General features: G+C 46.6%; 1 protein-coding gene and 1 long non-coding RNA gene across 2 annotated transcripts in view; one reads left to right on the plus strand and one right to left on the minus strand.

Annotated features, from left to right (window-relative positions):
* LOC141076196 (uncharacterized) overlaps positions 1 to 23,965 on the plus strand; it is a 34,825-nt gene extending 10,860 nt beyond the window's left edge. Inside the window, 2 exon segments of the mRNA XM_073563554.1 lie at positions 21,735 to 22,764; positions 22,838 to 23,965. Of these exon segments, the coding sequence (XP_073419655.1) occupies positions 21,735 to 22,764; positions 22,838 to 23,464 (1,657 nt within the window). The 3' untranslated portion in view covers positions 23,465 to 23,965.
* Positions 5,323 to 7,984, minus strand: LOC141076197 (uncharacterized). The gene is made up of 3 exons (XR_012227439.1): positions 7,530 to 7,984; positions 6,205 to 6,571; positions 5,323 to 6,009 (listed from the first exon to the last, which is right to left on the minus strand). It is a non-coding gene; the product is annotated as an uncharacterized lncRNA (long non-coding RNA).
* Positions 23,966 to 24,312: the final 347 nt, after the last annotated feature.

Below are 24,312 nucleotides of genomic sequence, written 5' to 3' on the forward strand. Positions count from 1 at the left end.
AAGGGTTAAAATGACTCTTCCTTGCTAAACATAGCACCATAACCAGTCCTCAGTCCCAGTGGCGGATCTTAATAGGGGCGGATGGGGCGGTCGCCCCGGGCCCAAGGTTTTTTGGGGGCCCAGGGAGCAGGGGCGGGCTGGGCCGGGTGGCAGAGAGGCAAATGCCCCCCCCCGGGCCACTCCCCCAGCACCTGTACAGGGCCGGCCGTGCCCTGTGCTGTGACGCCGCCGGCAGCAGACAGCCGCCCGCGTCAGTCTATGGGGCCGGCCGGGTCCGGGAGCTGTGCACGGCCGTCGCAGTCATCTTCGGCTGCTCAGCTCCGGCTCCCTCCGGCTGCACTTCCGGGTCAGATGTCGGGCATGCGCAATGACGTCATCGTGCACGCCCGACATGTCCCGGAGGATGCTGAAAGCAGAGGCGCTGCTGGGGAGCGAGCCGGCTGTGAGGTAAGTGGGGAACTTTTTTATTTATAAAATGAATTAAATGGGGGAGGGGGTGAGTGGGCTGTACACAATGAAGGGGGGGTGACTGGGGCCTGTATCTGATGAAGGGGGGTGACTGGGGCCTGTATATGAAGGGGGGTGACTGGGGCCTGTATCTGATGAAGGGGGGGTGACTGGGGGCTGTATATGATGAAGGGGGGTGACTGGGGGCTGTATATGATGAAGGGGGGGTGACGGGGCTGTATATGATGAAGGGGGGTGACTGGGGGCTGTATCTGATGAAGGGGGGTGACTGGGGCCTGTATCTGATGAAGGGGGGTGACTGGGGGCTGTATATGATGAAGGGGGGTGACTGGGGGCTGTATATGATGAAGGGGGGTGACTGGGGGCTGTATATGATGAAGGGGGGTGACTGGGGGCTGTATATGATGAAGGGGGTGACTGGGGGCTGTATCTGATGAAGGGGGGTGACTGGGGCCTGTATATGATGAAGGGGGGGTGACTGGGGCTGTATATGATGAAGGGGGGTGACTGGGGGCTGTATATGATGAAGGGGGGTGACTGGGGGCTGTATATGATGAAGGGGGGTGACTGGGGGCTGTATATGATGAAGGGGGGTGACTGGAGCTGTATATGATGAAGGGGGTGACTGGGGGCTGTACGTGATGAAGGGGGTGAGTGGGGCTACACAGGATGAAGGGGGTTGAGTGGGGCTAGACATGATGAAGGGGGTGAGTGGGGTTGTACATGATGAAGGGGGTGAGTGGGGGCTTCACATGATGAAGGGGGTGAGTGGGGCTGTACAGGATGAAGGGGGGGTGACTGGGGTTGTACGGGATGAAGGGGGTGAATGGGGGCTTCACATGATGAAGGGGGTGAGTGGGGCTTCACAGGATGAAGGGGGGATGAGTGGGGGCTTCACATGATGAAGGGGGGTGAGTGGGGCTGCACATGATGAAGGGGGGGTGAGTGGGGCTGCATATGATGAAGGGGGGTGAGTGGGGCTGAACATGATTAAGTGGGGGATAAGTGGGGCTGCACTTGATGAAGTGGGGGATAAGGGGGACTGCACATGATGAATTAAGGGGTAAGTGGGACTGCACATGATGAATTAAGGGGTAAGTGTGACTGCACATGATGAATTAAGGGGTAAGTGGGACTGCACATGATGAATTGGGGGTAAGGGGAACTGCACATGATGAATTAAGGGGTAAGTGGGACTGCACATGATGAATTAAGGGGTAAGTGGGACTGCACATGATGAATTGGGGGTAAGGGGAACTGCACATGATGAATTAAGGGGTAAGTGGGACTGCACATGATGAATTGGGGGTAAGGGGGACTGCACATGATGAATTGGGGGTAAGGGGCACTGCACATGAAGTGGGGGTAAGGGGGACTGCACATGAAGTGGGGGTAAAATTAGCTGCACATGATGATGGGGGAGTGGGGCTGCACAGGAAGTTGGGGGGGAAGGGGACTGCACATGATGAAATGGAAGGGGGGATAAGGGGCTGCAAATGATGAAGCGGCACTGCAGATGAAGTGAGTGGGTGATAGGGGACTGCAATGGATGAAGTAAGGGGACTTCAAATTAAAGTGGGGACATTAAAGTGGATCCCCTATGGCCAGGATCACGTTGGGCGATTTTGTGCGTATTGGCCATAGGCCTACAGCTTATGTGCAACGTCTTTTTAGGCCGTGTCCACACGTGGTGGAATGGTGGCGGGTTTTCCGTATGGACCCGCAGCAAACCAAGTGCTGCGGTCCGTACGGCTGTCAATTCCCGCACGGGGACCGCAGCGCTCAGGTGGGAAGGGGGGTACAGGGGCCCAGGTTTTATGAACAGCCCCGGGCCCATAGTCCACTTAATCCGCCACTGCTCAGTCCTAATGCACAGGACATATGTCAGGGTTGTAGCTTCCTGACAATTACCTTATTGTTCACCAGCCTTCATTGAAGCTTTTCAGGTGGAACTTGGTAAGAACGTGATAACACCGTTCATCTCAGCATCATAGGATTATCGTCCTCTAGTTGTCAGGTTAGATACTTAATTGTGACTGTCAGTGGTGGATACTGCACTTGTGGCTGTCAGTGGTGGATACTGCACTTGTGACTGTCAGTGGTGGATACTGCACTTGTGGCTGTCGGTGGTGGATACTGCACTTGTGACTGTCGGTGGTGGATACTGCACTTGTGACTGTCGGTGGTGGATACTGCACTTGTGACTGTCGGTGGTGGATACTGCACTTGTGACTGTCGGTGGTGAATACTGCACTTGTGGCCGTCGGTGGTGGATACTGCACTTGTGGCCGTCGGTGGTGGATACTGCACTTGTGGCCGTCGGTGGTGGATACTGCACTTGTGGCCGTCGGTGGTGGATACTGCACTTGTGGCCGTCGGTGGTGGATACTGCACTTGTGGCCGTCGGTGGTGGATACTGCACTTGTGGCCGTCGGTGGTGGATACTGCACTCGTGGCCGTCGGTGGTGGATACTGCACTCGTGGCCGTCGGTGGTGGATACTGCACTCGTGACCGTCTGTGGTGGATACTGCACTCGTGACCGTCTGTGGTGGATACTGCACTTGTGGCCGTCGGTGGTGGATGCTGCACTTGTGGCCGTCGGTGGTGGATACTGCACTCGTGACTGTCAGTGGTGGATACTGCACTCGTGACCGTCTGTGGTGGATACTGCACTTGTGGCCGTCGGTGGTGGATACTGCACTTGTGACTGTCGGTGGTGGATACTGCACTTGTGACTGTCAGTGGTGGATACTGCACTTGTAATTGACACAGTCTATTACTCAGAAATCATAGCTTTGTTACCTTCTGGGACTTCTGGATCGCGGTGTTTTTCTTCTTGCTACTGGTAAGAATCAATTGAATTTAGAAATATGAAAAGTCTTTATTAACATAATTTCAGTTCTTGCTTGAAGTCTTCATTCCCTATTCTATACCAAACCTGGTAATTTTCCTAACCTATAATATCACAGCGTACCATAGCAATCAGTAACATCCATATAATTATTATCAGAATTTGTACCATATATGGATTTCAAAAACAATAATAAACCAATAATAAGTGATGATACATTATTATCCATATTCTTCATGTGTTAGAACATTTTTATGTCATAGGTGTAATTACCTTTTTCAACCCATAGGTGTCAATGTGTTTTATGTAACCAGTGTTTTCATCTTTATTATTCAACTTTATTAATAGAATATATTTATTATACTAATAATATGTAGGAATGTATAGCCATGAACCAAAATAAGAATATATAAATGAATGAATGAATAAAAGAATTGTTGCATAGAATTCAGAACTGAAACATTTTCCTTTGTAATAGAACCATATCATCGCTATATTTAATGAAGCAATATTCTATACTAGACATTACTTTATTAAATATTGATGGTTTTTTTCTTGATTGACAGAAAAAATAAAAATTTAGGAATTCAAATAAAAATAGAATAATAAAATTGAAAATGAAAAACAAGAATAAAAATAAGGCCTTTATATTGATACCAAATGCAGAGTAGTTATGTCCTCAGTAACATATACTCTTAATATTTCCATGATCTCGATTATTTCATAATTGTCATAAACTTGTTACCAAAATATCCAAATTATGCAACTTTGCATGTAATACTCTTCTCAGTGTAAATAAATGACTCTTTATAATACTTAATGTTATTATACCCAATACTTATACCATTGTACCTTATTAATATTTCTTTTTTATTAAAATGTGTGAAGAAGAGGTATTAATCTAATGTGATGATGAAGTCAGGATCAAAAACATATTTCCCCCTTAATACCAAAAAATATTGTTTTATGAAATAATTCATTTATCAAACCAAAATGAAAAATAATTAATTTATAAATTATGTGAATTTATACTTGCTTATACCATTATTTGTCTGAAGATGTGTAACCATTAAAATTAATTTGAATATCATAAAATTATCCTTTGGAAAAATTAATTTAAATGTAGATTTTCTTAAACCATTTTGATGTGCGATTGCACCTATCCACAATTAACTAAATCAAGAAATAATTACTAAAGAAATCTAGAAATATATGCTGTGTAGATAATATTTCATTATATCTTAATATTCTAAGAATTTAACTGATCTGCATATTTCTCCTAAAGACAAAGTTTTTCCTCATACAGAACCTCGAGGCGTCTCATACATCAAATGTATCACATTACTCCTAAGCAGCTGCTCATACACGCATCATCTGTCACTCAGACTGTGTCACATATAAGTTCACACCACAGATTTCACATACGAAGGTGTATTTTAACCCAAATTATCCTAATTATCAATGCGCATTGTAAACTATTACATTTAGTATCTTAATATTTCTTGGTAAATTCCCCAAATACACATGACATAAATATATGTTGTATAGCTATACTTGAAACTTTAGGCCTAGGAAAAAAAATTCCTTTGATATGCAAAAGTTGAGACTCCTTAAAAATTCTTTTCCTAAAGAACAAGGACATGGTATACTGGTATACTTATTATTAGAACAAAGTTCAAATTTCACATGCTGTAGTTGTCATTCATGCCATGCAGTAAAGGCATACACACAGAACACATTTTAAATTGTTAGTTATATGAATATTATTTAAGTGTTAAATATATAAAATCATGCAATTATTATAACTTCCTGTGTAAATAAAGGCATAAATCCTTGTAAGAGAATTTTTCGCGATTAAGTCCTGCTTTGAAATGAAAATTCTAAGGAAAAATAAAAGAGAAGGTTAATATATTCATAATTCTAAATATTACTGGAGTAGATTTTAATTTTCACTACAAAATACAGTTCTACAAATTCAAATAAAGAATCTTTTTGTGACGCAATAACACGAGATGCAGGATTTAAAAACCAAAATTTGGTTACAAAAGTCTTTATGAGGGACTGTGTCTTGACATTCTCACTCAGCATTCTATACAGGCGTTCATATATGGACATGAATGTGTAGGTACATTCCTTCCGACCAATCCTTAATTTTTGAAGAATATCAATATCTGGATAATTTTCATTTGATGCACAAAAAATCAGAATTTTTAATCTGTCTTTATCATTTAAGTTCTCATGTGTTTCACCAGATAACTTTAAAGTCAATCTCCTAGCAAAATTTACAGGGATCCACATTTTGAACAACTGATTCTTCTCTTCGTTAGTTAAATCAAATTTCTCAGCACAGCTTTCAAAAACCTCAGAGTTTCTACAAACATGGATTTTGTTATCACATGCAGGAATGATTTTGCATATTTTTAACACATTTTTCCTTACTTTACTTCAGAGTTGGGCCTCTGAGTGGTCTATTCTTAGTGGTCCGTCTTTCCCTTGTACGTCCTCTACATCAAATCTGAAGTCTCCTCCTACTTCTCCATCTTGTTCCACGTCTGCAAGGTCACCTTGAATGGCTGCTACAGACACTTGATTACAGTCTTGTTCAATCTCCCTAACTTTACAGCCAATCTCGGGAACATCACTATTTTCCTTCACACAGCAATCATCTTTGGATTTCTCTGACACCGACCTATGAAATATACCATTTGTAGAATATTTTTTAATCTCTTTCTCTATTGAAAAGCTTAGTATCTATCTTTAGATTTTCCACTTCACATTCTGCATATAAGCTGAGCCATAATACTTCTGAATTAGACTCATCTACAGACTTAAATTTCAATTTACTCTGCTTAGAATAACAAGTAATGACATCCATATTTCTTACCTTGAAATATCTCAGCTTGTCGTTCCTTTGATGGACAACGCTGGGCTCTTGTCTTCACACGTCTGGCTTCAGCACGTCTGGCACTTGTAGTACTTCTCAATCCATCTGGCAATTCTTAGTCCTCACTTCTAGGTTCTGTCTGATTCTTGTGAGTAGTGGAGTTCCTCATAACTTGCACATATGACTGACGTTAGCAAAGTTCAATCCCCCTTTTGGGCAAGTTGAGGGAAATCCGCAAAAAAAGTACAAAAATTCAGATCCTGGCTGGCTCGCCAATGTAAAAAATGCGTATTCTTGTATAATACTCAGGACTAGTTACCAGATAAAAATGTAGTGGTTTATTTGAATTCTTCCATCAGAGAAATAACTATTACAGAAAAACATAAAAAATAGGTGAAAGAGAGATTGTCCATTAGTTCATAGCAAAGCAACATGTATTCTTCCTCTCTGGGATCTCACATGGCAAATGGCGTCTGTCTCTCTTAGGCTTCTTACGTAGTAAAGTTACATATCAGCTGTCTGTCCATTCAATGCTATGTACGTGCAGAGATGACATCTTCGCGTCTGTGTCTCAAGATGGGGAGGGAGCAACAGCGACCTCTAGAGTAAGCCCCCACCTTAAATATACATCTTTCAAAGCACGTGATCTCCACATATGGAGTTGACCTTTTACCATGAGCTAATCTTACATATGTAGTGGAGTTGACATTTACCATTTGCTAAAATAGCACATGCAGTGTCAGTGGAAGGCAATTGCCAGAACAGAACTGAGTGTGATAAGAAATTAACAACCAAATTATTAATATTTAACATCTCGTCCCATTATTAATAGATAATGTGTCGGATAGAAGGCCGTCTCCCCTAATTATCAGTTTAGGGTCAGTGTATAAGGAGAGAATGATACATAACAAGAAAAGTCCCAACCCAATATGTCATAGAGTGATCTTGAAGAAAGTCCGGGCACTATGTCCAACGCTTCTTCAGTGTCGGCAGAAACAAGGCACATTGGGATCCCCGGGGTTTCCGCATTTGACATTAATAACAATGTTTTCTCACAAGCTTCTCTGTCCTTAATAAAGCCAACCTGATGGTCGGTAACAATTGGGGGCAGGTAGTGGGAGAGCCGGGCTGTAATCACTTTAGAGAATATTTTCACATCTACAGTAATTAGTGATATTGGATGAAAATTAGGGCAGACATTTGGTTCTTCTCCAGGCTTTCAAAAACAATGTTATGTCAGCCTCAAGTAATTAAGGGGCAGAGAGGGAGTCTTCTGAGATATTACTGAACACTTCTCCTAAAATGGTAATAACTGGGGTGCAAACCTCTTATAAAATCTATTATTGCCTCCATCTGGCCCAGGGTTCTTCCCGATAGGGTATGATTTAATGGCCTCTCCGATCTCTTCCTCAGTGACAGCTTTGTCTAGTTCCTCCAGCTCAGGGGTCTGTAAGGAAGGAAGAGCAGCGTCCATAATATATTTGTCAATTTGTCTTTCCAGAATATTAGGTGGCATGTCGTGGTATTATCCATGGATATTATAGAGCGAGCTATAACAGCAACAACATGCCTCAGCTTTATTTTCTTTATTTTGGATACATACGTATGTCCCTTGCATGCATGGATATAACCTCCTTGCCAATGAGAGACCACATTTATCTGTGGATTCGTACGAGTACCTTCTCATGTGATCTTGGTATTTTCTATACGTTTCATCTATTAACAACTTTATCGTCTTTCTTTTTTCAATCAGATAATTTTTATTGAACAAAACAAAGAATTACTAACATTTTGTTTTTCTTATACAAACATTGTGAGAAAAATAATAAAAAAAATAAAAACCAGTAAACAATACAACAACCGGTTACAATGATATAAATCCCAATTTCGCTCTATAGTAGAGGGTGTACAGCAGTGAATAACGCTGTGCATCCCCTGTAGTCCCAGAGCGTCTCTCCCAAACCCCCCTCCAGCCCCCTTCTCTCTTTCTCCCTACAGTCAGGTTAGAAGTTGAGAGTGAGTGGGAAGGGGCCGATTACAGCACAGCAGAGCAAGGTTGAGGTTGCCCGTGTTGAGTCCAATTACGCCGCAGGCTCCACTCCTGGTGGTGCCCTTCTGGACATTCCTTTAAGGTTCAGCTTTGCAACCATACTGGCCACGTCAAACAAAAATGTTGCCTTCATGGACGCTGTTTGGAGGGTCGTGAGTCATGGGAATCATGCCGCCCAGTCAGTTAACCTGCTAGAGAGATCCTTCGTTGCTCCCAAGCATGACATCACACTCCCTAGGAGGAAGGTTATGCCACTGTGGCGACCATACTCCTGGGGGCGCCACAAGTGCACTGATGCCCAGCCACTGCTCAATGATTCTGCTGGTACATTGACCCAGACCACTACATTCCCCTCGCACTCTACACAGCCTGAATCTGACCCTGATGAAACTCAGGTTACACTTCTCATATAATGTTCCACCTTACACGGTGACAAAGAGGAAGCTGCAGATGAAAATACAGGTTCAGCCCACCTGCCGTCAGAAACACCGCCGTACTATCAGGGGCCCTGTGCCAGTGCCGTCGCCAACGAGTGGGCCCCCCCTGCTTGCTCAGGATCACAGCACTTGCAAGGTTGAAATACTTACCTCTCCCTGCTCCACCGCCATGACGTCTTCCGCGTTTCCTGACACTGATATTCTGATCAGAGAGCGCAATGACATCACGTCTGTATGCCCTCTGCCTAAACAGCCAAGTGCAGTGGGATGGAAGATGGGGACGACAAGGAGTCCTGACTAGTACAGGGATTCCATAGCGAGGAGACTTATTTCATTGTTTTCAATGTTGGGACTGCTATTTTTGGGGAGCACTATACTCTGGAGAATGATAGATGGGGCCCACCATACACTGGAACATTTCAAAGGTGGACATCAGACACTGGAGCAGCATGTACAGGGCCCATTATACACTAGAGCATTAGAAATAGGGTCCATTATGTATGGAGCATTATTTGGGCCCATAAGACAGTGGAGCTTCATCCATGTGGACCAACATATACTGTAGCATTATGTGGAGCTCATCATATACTGTTTCAAACATTATATGGGATCAATGATTCTGTAGGGAGAAATAGATGGGCCTCATTACTCTGTATAGTGCACTATGCGGTGGCCATAATACTGTATGGAGTAATATACTGTCCACTTTTGGAGCTATTGGAGAATTTTAAATGGATATCAGTCATGAGATGTAAGAAGTGAAGTATTTTTCATTGTACTATACCACTATTTCTCTGCCGTATCAGAGCATCATGAGTTGTGGTATGTGTTAAAGGGACGCTCTTTGGCCCAGGGCACATGAAATCCTGGAGCCAGCCCTACCCCCCCCCCGCAACTTTAACCAAATAACCCCCATTTTTCAATGCGTAACTTGTATTATGAAGTAAATAAAGGGTGACAAGCTTCAGGAATAAGAATTTATGGTTTTGGCATTCAAATGGGCACTGTAGGTGTGTTTCCTGTCTTTTTCTCACTCCCGACTTTTCTTCCCCATTGACTTACATTGGGTTTCGTGTTTCAGTCTGTACGAAACCCGACTTTTTCCGTTAGTCGGCCGATCTCACTCGACCCGACTTTTGAGAAAGTCGGGTTTCGCGAAACCCGACTCGACCCGAAAAAAGGCAAAGTCGCTCATCTCTAGTCGCAATAATAGGTGTAGTGTCGCTGTGGGTGTATGGTGCTGCGGGGGCTCTGCCGACATTTTGTGGAAGGCCAGAGCCCCCGCAGTTTATATATTTATTTTTACTCATTTATATAGCGCTATTAATTCCACAGCGCTTTACAGACATTAGTGGCATTGTCCCCAATGAGGCTCACAATCTACATTCCCTATCTTTAGAGACGGACATGGGGCGCGTCTTTCCAGATCACAACATGTCTATTTATCTTTTGGAGATGTGATAAACCTCACCCGTACAATGTATTGGATGCAGTGAATCCGCACGGTTCAGTGATCACATGTGGAGTCACCTATGTTCAATAGCCGGCAGCGGACATGTGCTGCATCCAAAGCGCTGCCAATTCCTGATCGTGTGCACCCGGCCTAAGGAAATAAATCAGTCAATTTCAGAAAAAAAACAAATTCACACAGACACCAGCCAGACACGGACAGCAGCCAGGCATGGACAGCAGCCAGACACGGACAGCAGCCAGGCACGGACAGCAGCCAGGCACGGACAGCAGCCAGGCACGGACAGCAGCCAGGCACGGACAGCAGCCAGACACGGACAGCAGCCAGACACGGACAGCAGCCAGACACGGACAGCAGCCAGACACGGACAGCAACCAGACACGGACAGCAGCCAGGCACGGACACCGGCCAGACATGGACAGCGGACAGAGACGGAGAGCAGCCAGACACGGATGTCGGCCAGACACGTAAACCGACCAGACACGGATGCCGGCCAGACATGTACAGCAGCCAGACACGGAGAGCGGCCAGACACGGAGAGCGGCCAGACACGGACACCGGCCAGACACGGACACCAGCCAGACACGTACAGCAGCCAGACACGGACACTGGCCAGACACGGACAGCGGCCAGACACGGACACCGGCCAGACACGTACAGCAGCCAGACACGGACACCGGCCAGACACGGACAGCGGCCAGACACAGACAGCGGCCAGACACGGACACCGGCCAGATACGTACAGCAGCCAGACACGGACACCGGCCAGACACGGACACCGGCCAGACACGGACACCGGCCAGACACGGACACCGGCCAGACAAGGACACCGGCCAGACATGGACACCGTCACTTTTTTTTTATAAATCTGTTGCTGTCGTCTTTCAGCATTTCTGCATCATTTTTTTCCCTGTTCAAATGAATGGGACACAAAAATGCAAGTGAAAAGGCTGCAAAAAAGCAGAAAATTTCCTGCCAACACTGTAGATCAATCCACAGCAACAATGGTGAGTGTGAACAGACACAACAGGGGATTTCTGAGAATGTAAAAATAATTAGCATGAACTGATAAATCCCCCACGGCTCCAGCACTGATGCTCCGGGGGTCTCTGCCAGTCTCCGCACTGGGCTGCAGTGGTCTTGTGGCTCCAGGGGTCTCTGCCAGTCTCAGCACTAGGCTCCAGGGGTCTTGTGGCTCCGGGGGTCTCTGCTAGTCTCAGCACTGGGCTGCAGTGGTCTTGTGGCCCCGGGGGTCTCTGGCAGTCTCAGCACTGGGCTGCAGTGGTCTTGTGGCCCCGGGGGTCTCTGGCAGTCTTAGCACTGGGCTGCAGTGGTCTTGTGGCTCGGGCAGTCTCCGTCAGTCTCAGCACTGGGCTGCAGTGGTCTTGTGGCTCCTGGAGTCTCAGTCAGTTTTAGGACTAGGCTGCAGTGGTCTTGTGGCTTTGGCAGTCTCCATCAGTCTTAGCAATAGGCTGCCAGGGTCTTGTGGCTGTGGGGGTCTCCATCAGTCTCAGCACTGAGCTGCAGGGGTCTTGTGGCTTCACCTTATATTATGTGACTGTACGGCCCCTTCACACGACCTATCATGTTTATCACAGATGCCACGTGTCCCCTATTTGACTTATGGTGCTGCTCTCATGTCCGTGTTTCCCCAGCAGCACAGATGACAAAGGGCCAATACAAGTCTATGGGTCCGTGTAAACGTGCCATCCGTGTGCTGTACATGTGCCATCCGTGTGCTGTACATGTGCCATCCGTGTGCTGTACGTGTGCCGTCCGTGTGCTGTATGTGTGCCGTCCGTGTGCCGTACATAAGCCGTCCGTGTGCTGTACATGTGCCGTCTGTGTGCCGTACGTGTGCCGTCCATGTGTTGTACATGTGCTGTCCGTGTGCCATACATGTGCCGCCCGTGTGCCATACATGTGCCGCCCGTGTGCCGTAAATGTGCTGTCCGTGTGCTGTACATGAGCCGTCCGTGTGCTGTCCGTGTGCCGTCCGTGTGTTGTACATGTGCCTCCCGTGTGCCGTAAATGTGCTGTCCGTGTGCTGTACATGAGCCGTCCGTGTGCTGTCCGTGTGCCGTCCGTGTGCTGTACATGTGCCATCCGTGTGCTGTACATGTGCCGTCCGTGCTTAACATGGAAAGTCTATGAGAAGCTTTGTAATTCCATTTCCATTGTCCATACGGATGACCAAGATCAGAGTCTCATTATCCTGAGTAGAGAAGCTCCAGGGACAAAGACCCCGTCTGGTCCTAACACGCTGGGGGTCCGGAGTATCCAGCCACGGGGCCCGGATTCCCTCTTTTGTGGCCCCAGCGTTTCTTGTAGAATAAATCCCTTTCTCACACAGTCCTGTAGTAATGACTTTGTTCTCACGTTTTGTAGGAGGGTTCGTCTGACTCCATCTTATGTTATCAGTATAAGTGCGAGAGACGAGAGACGGACGACCGCAGTTTCACCGTGTGTCTGGCATCAGTTCTACAGTGTGTGAGACATGGGGTCTGTGACCAAAGCTGGGGGTATATGGGTATATAGAGCATACACAGGGGTCTGTGACTGAAGCTGGGGTATACAGGTGTATGCAGTGTACACAGAGGGGTCTGTGACCGAAGCTGGGGGTATACAGTGTACACAGGCGTCTGCGACCGAAGCTGGGTGTATACAGTGTACACAGGTGTCTGTGACCGAAGCTGGGGTATACGGGTGCATACAGTGTACACTGAGGAGTCTGTGACTGAAGCTGGGGGTATACAGGTGTATGCAGTGTACACAGAGGGGTCTGTGACCAAAGCTGGGGGTATACGGGTGAATACAGTGTACACTGAGGGGTCTGTGACCGAAGCAGGGGGTATACGGGTGTATACAGCATACACAGAGGAGTCTGTGACCAAAGCTGGGGGTATACGGGTGTATACAGCGTACACTGAGGGGTCTGCAACCGAAGATGTGGTATACGGGTGTATACAGTGTACACAGGGGTCTGCGACTGGACCTGGGGGTATACGGGTGTATACAGTGTACACAGGGGTCTGTGACCGAAGCTGGAGGTATACGGGTGTATACAGTGTACACAGAGGGGTCTGTGACTGAAGATGGGGGTATATGAGTTTATACAGCGTACACAGAGGGGTCTGTGACCGAACCTGGGGATATACGAGTGTATACAGTGTACACAGGGGTCTGTGACTGAAGATGGGGGTATACGGGTTTATACAGCGTACCCAGAGGGGTCTGTGACTGAAGATGGGGGTATTCGGGTTTATACAGTGCACACACAGGGGTCTGTGACCGAACCTGGGGGTATACGGGTTTATACAGTGTATACAGGGGTCTGCGACTGAAGCTGGGGGTATACGGGTGTATACGGTGTACACAGAGAGGTCTGTGACCGAAGCTGGGGTATACGGGTGTATACAGCGTACACTGAGGGGTCTGCAACCGAAGATGTGGTATACGGGTGTATACAGTGTACACAGGGGTCTGCGACTGAACCTGGGGGTATACGGGTGTATACAGTGTACACGTGTCTGTGACCGAAGCTGGGGGTATACGGGTGTATACAGTGTACACAGAGGGGTCTGTGACTGAAGATGGGGTATACGGGTTTATACAGCGTACACAGAGGGGTCTGTGACTGAAGATGGGGGTATACGGGTTTATACAGCGTACACAGAGGGGTCTGTGACTGAAGATGGGGGTATACGGGTATATACAGCGTACACAGAGGGGTCTGCGACCGAAGCTGGGGCTATACGGGTGTGTACAATGTATACAGGGGTCTGCGACCAAAGCTGGGGGTATACGGGTGTGTACAGTGTATACAGGGGTCTGCGAGTGAACCTGGGGGTATACGGGTGTGTACAGTGTATCCAGGGGTCTGCGATTAAAGCTGGGGGTATGCGGGTGTATAGTGTACACAGGGGTCTGCGACTGAACCTGGGGGTATACGGGTGTATAGTGTACACAGGGGTCTGTGACTGATCTGGGGGTATACGGGTGTATAGTGTACACAGGGGTCTGCGACTGATCTGGGGGTATACGGGTGTATAGTGTACACAGGGGTCTGCGACTGAAGCTGGGGGTATACGGGTGTATAGTGTACACAGGGGTCTGCAACTGAAGCTGGGGGTATACGGGTGTATAGTGTACACAGGGGTCTGCGACTGAACCTGGGGGTATACGGGTGTATAGTGTACACAGGGGTCTGTGACTGATCTGGGGGTATACGGGTGTATAGTGTACACAGGGGTCTGCGACTGATCTGGGGGTATACGGGTGTATAGTGTACACAGGGGTCTGCGACTGAAGCTGGGGGTATACGGGTGTATAGTGTACACAAGAGTCTGTAACTGAAGATGGGGATATACATAGTACAAAGAGGTGTCCGCACAAAGGCGGCTCCGCTCTGTATACCCTGTACACACATGGCTCTGCTCAGTACACCTCGTACACACACGGCTCCACTTTGCACACCTCGTACACACACAGCTCCGCTCTGCACACCTTGTACACATACGGCTCCTCTCCGTACACGTTATACACACACGGCTCCGCTCCTTACACCTCGTACACACGCGGCTCCTCTCTGTACACGTTATACACACACGGCTCCGCTCCGTACACACGGCTCCGCTCAGTACACCTCGTACACACGCGGCTCCGCTCCATACACCTCGTACACACGCGGCTTTGCTCCGTACACCTCATACACACGCGGCTCCGCTCCGTACACCTCGTACACACAGGGCTCCACTCTGTACACCTCGTACACACGGCTCCGCGCCGTACACCTCGTACACACACGGCTCCGCTCCGTACACCTCGTACACACGCGGCTCCACTCTGTACACCTCGTACACACACGGCTCCGCTCCGTACACCTCGTACACACACGGCTCCGCTCCGTACACCTCGTACACACGCGGCTCCGCTCTGTACACCTCGTACACACAGGGCTCCGCTCCGTACACCTCGTACACACACGGCTCCGCTCTGTACACCTCGTACACACACGGCTCCGCTCCGTACACCTCGTACACACACGGCTCCGCTCCGTACACCTCGTACACACAGGGCTCCGCTCCGTACACCTCGTACACACACGGCTCCGCTCCGTACACCTCGTACACACGCGGCTCCGCTCCGTACACCTCGTACACACACGGCTCCGCTCCGTACACCTCGTACACACGCGGCTCCGCTCTTTACACCTCGTACACACAGGGCTCCGCTCCGTACACCTCGTACACACGGCTCCGCTCCGTACACCTCGTACACACAGGGCTCCGCTCCGTACACCTCGTACACACACGGCTCCGCTCCATACACCTCGTACACACACGGCTCCGCTCCGTACACCTCGTACACACACGGCTCCGCTCCGTACACCTCGTACACATGTGGTAGGGGGCTGGGCTAGGGGGGTGGACCACTGCTTACCAGACGAGGCAAAGACGAGACGGAGACAGCTTCCACTTCCACTTGTAACAGTTCCGGATTTATTTGTCGTCCTCTGACGACCACCAAACATGCACCGCAGCGTCTTTACACCACTGTATCACCAGGCCCGGGTACCTATTCTTCAGCTCCAGTAATGCATCTCGCGGATCTTTCACTGGGGGCTGTCCTAGACCAATCTACCCCCAGCGCTTCACCTGCCCGAGGTCGTCTTCGAATCGGTACCCCCGGGGCCTCGTCTGTCCTGCGGTCCGTTGAGTCAGGGTCTCCCCCTGACTGTCTCTTCTCCTTGCCTGTCCTGCAGTCCGTCAGGTCAGGGCCACCCCCTGACTGTCTCTCATTTGTCCGTCCCCCTGGCCGAGCTCTTCTCACTTTCTCCGTCTTCTTCTGAGCTCCTCCCGGGACTAGACTCTCCTGGAGCCCCGCCTTCTTCTATTTATCCCCTCTCACAGGGGAATTTCCCACCCCGGCTCCTATCTCCCCGCCCCCCATGACTATGCAGTTTCTATAGCCCTAAGCTGATGTAAAGTCCTGTACTACTCTCCCCTGCCATCTTGTGGTCATTTCACAGTACTGCACTCCCTTTTCTGTCTTTCCCTACTGTTACCTCTCTAACCTGTCAATCTCTGTCCCTAGTGCACAAACCGTCCCCTCCTTCTACCAGTCACATCTGTCCGTAAAGTCACCTTCCCCACACACACGCGGCTCCGCTCCGTACACCTCGTACACACATGGCTCCGCTCCGTACACCTCGTACACACATGGCTCCGCTCCGTACACCTCGTACACACACGGCTTTTCTACATCCACCCTGTAAACCCCTCTTGACCCCACACATAAACTTCAAAGTCCTGCACACACTGAGGCCCCTGATCATGTGACCTGACCCCTGACTCCTCCCCTCCTGTGACCTCATCACAGGTCCTGTGCGCACAGAGCAGCTGTAGAAATCTCCGGCCTCGGGGGTCTCACCAGACTTCGCTCTTTTCTTGCAGGGGCCGCAGTGGATTTCATCCTGGATCCATAGAGCTGAATAGAGGAGCGATGTTCCTTCACTCTGATGGGAATTGATGGTGACGTTTGTCCAACGTCCACGTTACTGAGTAAATCCCCCCAGGACTGCAGCCGGTAAAGACCCCGATATCCACAGGTGTCCCCTCTAATTGGGGGAAAGGGATAGAAAAGCCTCTTATCCCGAGGGGAAACCCTGTACATGGAGACATCGGCCTCAGATCTCTCCTGTCCTGTTCTTCCAGAAAAGCCTCAAACTTCTGTGTGTGACTCAGAGCTGAGATCTAACGGGAGAGAAGATTCCAGTGCGGGGAAGACGGGAAACCTTCATATAGACGGCCGGTGGGGATGGAGGCAGTGACCGACTCTGGCCACATCTGTCTCTAGAGCCGCAGTAGAAGATGAAGATGTTGTCCTCATCATGAAGGAGTTATTTCTCATGTCGCGTGTAATGAATATCTCCTGCAGTATTGCTAATGCCGATTCCAGTGCCGGTAATGAGACGAGAATTAGCGTTATGGAAGATGAGTCTATGAGGAACGTGTTCAGCTGCCGACTCCGAGGAGGAAACTGCTTGTTGTCTGTGGCCTAAATATATAGGTTTTATTAGTAGATGTCAGGGGAGAAAACTAAACCCTGTAAGATAATAAATCTCCTCATATGATTCCCTTATTATCTCCAGTAATTGTATTATTACACAGGATTCTTATGATGTTACATCGGATCATCTTCTTCTCATTCAGGTCTCTACAATATCGGATCCTCTCAGTGAAGATCTTCTACAAAAGAGAATTTTCCTGATTTACCCATCAAGGATGGATATGGACAGAGACAAGATGGCGGAGAGGATGTTACACCTCACCCTAGAGATCCTCTTCCGTCTCACTGGAGAGGTGAGAGATTCTGATGACGTCACATTACATCATTCTTATCTATGGGAATAACAGATGGACAGAACTGGAGAGGTGAGGACTCTGGGAATGTCTGTAGTGAGATTTATTACTGTGTCTCTCCATAACCAGGATTACACAGTGGTGAAGAAGACCTCTAGTGATCGCTGTCAGGACCCTGTGTCTGAGGGATGAGGAAGACCCCTGAGCCCAATCACGGGGCCTCCACCTCACCCCCTGATCCATGAGGACATCAATGACCAGAAGATCCTAGAACTCATCTACAAGATGATTGAGCTGCTGACTGGAGAGGTGACACTGCTGGGACATTATACTGTAACACTATGAAGGGATCGGGGGGATGACGGTATCATTGTATGTGTCAGGTTCCTATAAGGTGTCAGGATGTCGCTGTCTATTTCTCCATGGAGGAGTGGGAGTATTTAGAAGGACACAGAGATCTGTACAAGAACGTCATAATGGAGGTTCCCCAGCCCCTCACATCTCCAGGTAATAGACAGGACTAAATACACACGGCCTATAATTATCTGTATGTAGAGAATGAATTCAGTCCCTGTATGTGTTTCCTCCAGATCTATCCAGTAAGAGGACAACACCAGAGAGATGTCCCCGTCCTCTTCTTCCACAGGACTGTAACCAAGAAGATCCCAGTGCTCCTCAGGATCATCAGGTAGATGAGAGAAGGTGTCAGGAGATCTCCCCTATGATGTGTAGACGGCTGTGAAGGTCTTGTGCTCAGTCTTGTTTTATCCACCAGTATTATATGTTTTATACTTGTGTAATGAGAACGGTGGAGATGGCAGGATTAGAGCTGATCATAGATGGGACTTCTCCATCTGTCTGTGACTTTTACAATATTTGTTTCAGGGTGAAGATCTGACCCATATTAATACTACAGAGACATATGTGAGGGGTGATGAGTGGTGTAAAGAGGAGATTCCCACATATGACTACCCAGGTGAGTAGTAACCACTGAATGCAGAGAAGTCACAGATTCCTCTCAGTCACCGGCTGTGGCTGCTTTATCGGTGGTGTAGTCCGGCCGTATTACCATGGTCACCATTTTGCCTCTAGACCACAACATTCTCCTCCACCCAAAACTGTTCAAATGACTTTGGACATTGAAAGCCCTTTTCTATAGAACTTACAACCTGGAGGATCCACCTACCCCCTGGGATTAGGAGACGCTGACCGTTACCTGCCCAGATATGTAACTATAAAGCCAAATGACAGCGTATGTAGAATGTGCTGACAAGTTAGAAAATCACTTGATGAAAAATATTATGATTGGCCTATAAGAGAAAGCGGAGGGTAATGATGCTGTTGGCTTCATAGAATCCTGAGATCTAATTTCAGGGCTGAAATCTCATATCCTGAGATCTTGTTACCGAGATCTCCATCTGCGCATGTGCCGCCCCCCAGCAGCCATATTCACAGAGTCCACCACACAGGAGGAAACCACGGACATGCGGGGGGCTCTGGACTTTCACGAAAAGTCAGCAGAGTCTCCCCGCAGCGGCGGACTCTCCAGGCAGCAGCAGCGGCGGACACCCAGAGCAGCGGCAGCAGCATTGGCGGTGGCCACCCCAGGCAGCAGCGCCAGGCACCCCAGCAGCACCAAACACTCGCAGCGGGGCACTGCTCATCGGACACCCCCTCATCCCACCCTGCGGCCTGCAGCATCACTCCCCACTCCTGCCTCCTCCAGCAGTGACCCTGGGACCCCGCTTCACCATAGCAGTAAGACGCATGGATTATAAGAAGCGCCACCATGTTATTAAAAAAAAATATTCCTATTTTTCTCCTCAAAATTTGGGGTGCGTCTTATAATCCAAAAAATACCTCCAACATGTTTTTTTATTCTAGTTCTTTTTGTACAGGTTCATTTTGTATGGTAGTCTGATGATGGTGGGATCGGCCTGCCTCACTTATGTGAGTCTGCAACTACCTGGTAGCCTTTAAAATAAGGTCTCCATTACCTCTGCCAAATGGCTGAGATCTAAATTTAAGACACATCAGCTCTGCACTATTATAAAAAGTTCTCTATGAATGTTTAATCTTTCTTCTTGAAACTCATCTGACAGAAAATATTGGCCCTTACGATAGTTTAGATTGCCAAGAACCACCGAGCCCCATACTCTAATTACCCAGAGAGTTTTCACCAGGATAATAGGAAACAAATGGACCTTACAAATTATTTCCCAATGTCTCTTCAATCCAACAATCCCCTATATATGGTTGTACACTACTCTCTGGGCACATGGTAGGGTAAGAAAGGAAGGAGCGCCATTTAGCTATTCGCACACAGATCTTGATGGAATAGTTTACACACACGATGTATTGGGAGCACTGTTAGTGATCACCTGGCAGATCCAAAGATGTCCACCATGAGAAGGCTTGGCTCCATCTACTCTATTTTCCAGATCCCAGTGATTGCCTTGCTCATCATCCTTTAACCCCTCTTCATGGATCTGGACTTACACAGAGACCCCTAGGCTTGGACCATGGTGTTACCTGCTACTCTGTGGAGTGAGATGGCAAGAAGAATAGTCAGGTAGTTAGTCATAACCAGGAGGGCAGAGAAAATACAAAATCAGAAGACACAAGTGTAGTCAGTAAGCGGGCTGGGATTACACCAGGAAACAAATACACCAGCTGAGCACAGAGGACTGAACCAGAGGAGAACAAGGCTGTATCTGGCAGATTCCGGGAATATGCTTCAAGCTTTAGTAGGGTTTGGTGCTTTCTAATTGGCTTAAGCGGGTAGTAGATTGCTACCAGATTGCTGGACAGCACATAAACCCATACTGCCAGGCTGGATGAAACTACTGGTCTCAGGCACCCTAATCTTAGTGGCTGGACAGAGCCAGCGCCACCCAGAGCTTCTGGTTTCGACGTCTCTTCTATTACCAGCAACGCCTGCACAATAAATAAGGCGCTGCTTGGTGATGGAATCAAACATCGCAGGAGCAGATTCCAGTGGAGAGGGGACACACCATCTGCAGATGCCCTAATATAACAAAATTACAGGAAACTAAAGCAGTAGAAATCCCCATAAAGTGACTCCATTATGGAAATTATAACCCTCAGTGAATTATTCTATGGGAGTAGTGACACTTTACGGAAATTAGCTCGCACTGGATGTTGCAACATGAAAATTGCACATTTGCCATTTTATTATCCAACACATAATGCCCAGATTGTGCTCCAGGAAACACACACCGTAAATTAAGTGGGTTCTTCTCACTATAGTAATGCCAAATATACGGATGCTAAATATGGTTTGGGCGCACTACAAGGCTCAGAAGAGAGTGGATATTTGACTTTGGGAGAGCGGATATTGCTGGATCGGTTTATGGAAGCCATGTTGCTTTTCAAGAGCTTTTGACCCACAAATATTGTGGAAACCTTTTGGTTTTCCTCTGACAGATGATGGACCTTAGTGGTGTCTTGTGTTTCCGTGAGATGAGTAGAAGTTTTATTGGTATAATTTTTACCTATATAACATTGTTTGGTGGCTTTTTATTCCATGTTTGGGAAGCAGAATGAACAAACCATTGAACACCATGATGCGCTGGTTCATGCTATGAGGCTTTCGATTAGACTGTGAACTGTCATTGTCTTGGAGAATAATTCAGTATTTTTAAAAAGCTTGTATTTTTTATGGACAGCTTAAGTAGAAATGTTCAAAAGTATAAAATGTGAAGATATTTTATTCAAAATTATTAATTGGTTTTATTTTTAGCAGATGACTGTACCAGGAGATCAGAGGGAACGCTGACATCTTCAATTTTTAAATCTGATGATCTTGAGATATCACAGGACCCAATTGAAGTTAATGCCATTACTCCAGATATACCATCATCCCTTCATAGCCAAGATCTGTCATCTAATACTTTGAAACAGGTCCCATCTTTTGGTTCATTACCAACTACTAAGAAAAATCAAAGTCACGATATAAGCATTAAAAAATTAATTGATTCTAAAGGAAAGGAGCTATTTTCATATTCAGAATATGGAAATAGTTTTCTTGAAAAGACTTGTCTTACACATGAAAAAATTCACATAACAGACAATAGATTTTCCTGTTCACAATGTGGGAAATGCTGTACAAAGAAATCACATTTGGATAAGCACCAAAGAACTCACACAAGGGAGAAACCTTTTTGCTGTTCAGAATGTGGGAAATTTTTTAACCAGAAATCAGATTTGGTTAGGCACCAAAGAACTCACACAGGGGAGAAGCCTTTTTCCTGTTTAGAATGTGGGAAATGTTTTGTGAGGAAATCATCTCTTCTTAGTCACCAAAAAACTCACACAGGGGAGAAGCCTTTTTCATGTTCAGAATGTGGGAAATGTTTTAACCAGAAATCTAATTTTGTTACACACCAGAAAACTCACACAGGAGAGAAGCCTTTTTCATGTTCAGAATGTGGGAAATGTTTTAACCAGAAATCTAATTTTGTTACACACCAGAAAACTCACACAGGAGAGAAGCCTTTTTCATGTTCAGAATGTGGGAAATGTTTTAACCATAAAGGGAATCTTGTTACACACCAAATAACTCACACAGGGGAGAAGCCTTTTTCATGTTCAGAATGTGGGAAATGTTTTAACAAGAAATCTAATTTTGTTACACACCAGAAAACTCACACAGGAGAGAAGCCTTTTTCATGTTCAGAATGTGGGAAATGTTTTAACCAGAAATCTAATTTTGTTACACACCAGAAAACTCACACAGGGGAGAAGCCTTTTTCATGTTCAGAATGTGGGAAATGTTTTAACCAGAAATCTAATTTTGTTACACACCAGAAAACTCACACAGGAGAGAAGCCTTTTTCATGTTCAGAATGTGGGAAATGTTTTAACCATAAAGGGAATCTTGTTACACACCAAATAACTCACACAGGGGAGAAGCCTTTTTCATGTTCAGAATGTGGGAAATGTTTTAACAAGAAATCTAATTTTGTTACACACCAGAAAACTCACACAGGGGAGAAGCTTTTTTCCTGTTCAGAATGTTGGAAATGTTTTAGCCAGAAATCAGATTTGTTTAAGCACCAAAGAACTCACACAGGGGAGAAGCCTTTTTCCTGCTCAGAATGTGGGAAATGTTTTATCCAGAAATCAGATTTGTTTAAGCACCAAAGAACTCACACGGGGGAGAAGCCTTTTTCCTGTTCAGAATGTGGGAAATGTTTTAACAAGAAATCTAATTTTGTTACACACCAGAAAACTCACACAGGGGAGAAGCTTTTTTTCCTGTTCAGAATGTTGGAAATGTTTTAGCCAGAAATCAGATTTGTTTAAGCACCAAAGAACTCACACAGGGGAGAAGCCTTTTTCCTGCTCAGAATGTGGGAAATGTTTTATCCAGAAATCAGATTTGTTTAAGCACCAAAGAACTCACACAGGGGAGAAGCCTTTTTCCTGCTCAGAATGTGGGAAATGTTTTATCCAGAAATCAGATTTGTTTAAGCACCAAAGAACTCACACAGGGGAGAAGCCTTTTTCCTGTTCAGAATGAGGGAAATGTTTTGCACATAAATCACATTTTGTTACTCACCATAAAACTCACACAGGCGAGAAACCTTTTTCCTGTTCAGAATGTGGGAAATGTTTTAACCAGAAATCAGATTTGGTTAGTCACCATAGAACCCACACAGGCGAGAAGCCTTTTTCCTGTTCAGAATGCGGGAAATGTTTTACCCAGAAATCAAATTTGATTAAGCACCAAAGAACACACACAGGGGAGAAGCCTTTTTCCTGTTCAGAATGTGAGAAGTATTTTAACTGGAAATCAGATTTGTTTAAGCATCAAAGAACTCACACGGGGGAGAATCCTTTCTCCTCTTCAGAATGTGGGAAATGTTTTGTGAGGAAATCATCTCTTCTTAGTCATAGTAACATAGTAACATAGTTTTGAAGGCTGAAGGAAGACCTTATGTCCATCTAGTTCAGCCTATTTTTAGTGCAGCTGTTCTGCATTGTTGATCCTGGGGAAGGCAAAAAACCCACAGAGTAGAAGCCAATTTTCTCCATAGGGAAAAAAATTCCTTCCCCTAAGCTGGGTCAACCATCTACCTATAATATTCTGTTATTCGTAACCTTCTATACTGTTACTCACAAGAAAAGCATCCATTCCTTTCTTAAATTCATTCAGTGAGTTGGCCATCACCACTTCCTCAGGAAGAGAACTCCAGAGCCTCACTGCTCTTACCGTGAAGAACCCTCTTCTATGCTGGTGCAGAAATTGTCTTTCCTCCAAACGAAGAGAATGCCCCCTTGTTCTTGTCACAGTCCTTGGTACAAACAGTTCATTGGAGAGATCTCTGTATTGCCCTCTGATATACTTGAACATATTTATTAGTTCTCCCCTAAGTCTTCTCTTTTCTAGAGTAAATAGACCTAATTTTGATAACCTTTCTGGGTATTGCAGTGAACCAACTCCATTTATCATTTTAGTAGCCCGCCTTTGAACCCTTTCAAGTTCAGTAATGTCTTTCTTGAGCATCGGCGTCCAAAATTACACACAATACTCCTAGTGTGGTCTGACGAGTGATTTGTACAGAGGGAGAATTATGTTTTCATCTCGTGTCCCCAGACCTCTTCTAATGCATACCATGACCCTATTTGCTTTGGTGGCAGCTGCCTGACACTGGGCACTCCAATTTAGCTTCTTATTGACTAAGATGCCTAAGTCTTTTTCCATGCCTGATTTCCCCAGCAGTTTCCCATTTAGTAAGTAATTGTAGCATCTGTTTCTCC

Source organism: Dendrobates tinctorius, unplaced genomic scaffold, assembly GCF_039654945.1.
Source record: "Dendrobates tinctorius isolate UK_male_01 unplaced genomic scaffold, ASM3965494v1 ptg000395l, whole genome shotgun sequence".
In the NCBI taxonomy this organism is placed as follows: domain Eukaryota; kingdom Metazoa; phylum Chordata; class Amphibia; order Anura; family Dendrobatidae; genus Dendrobates; species Dendrobates tinctorius.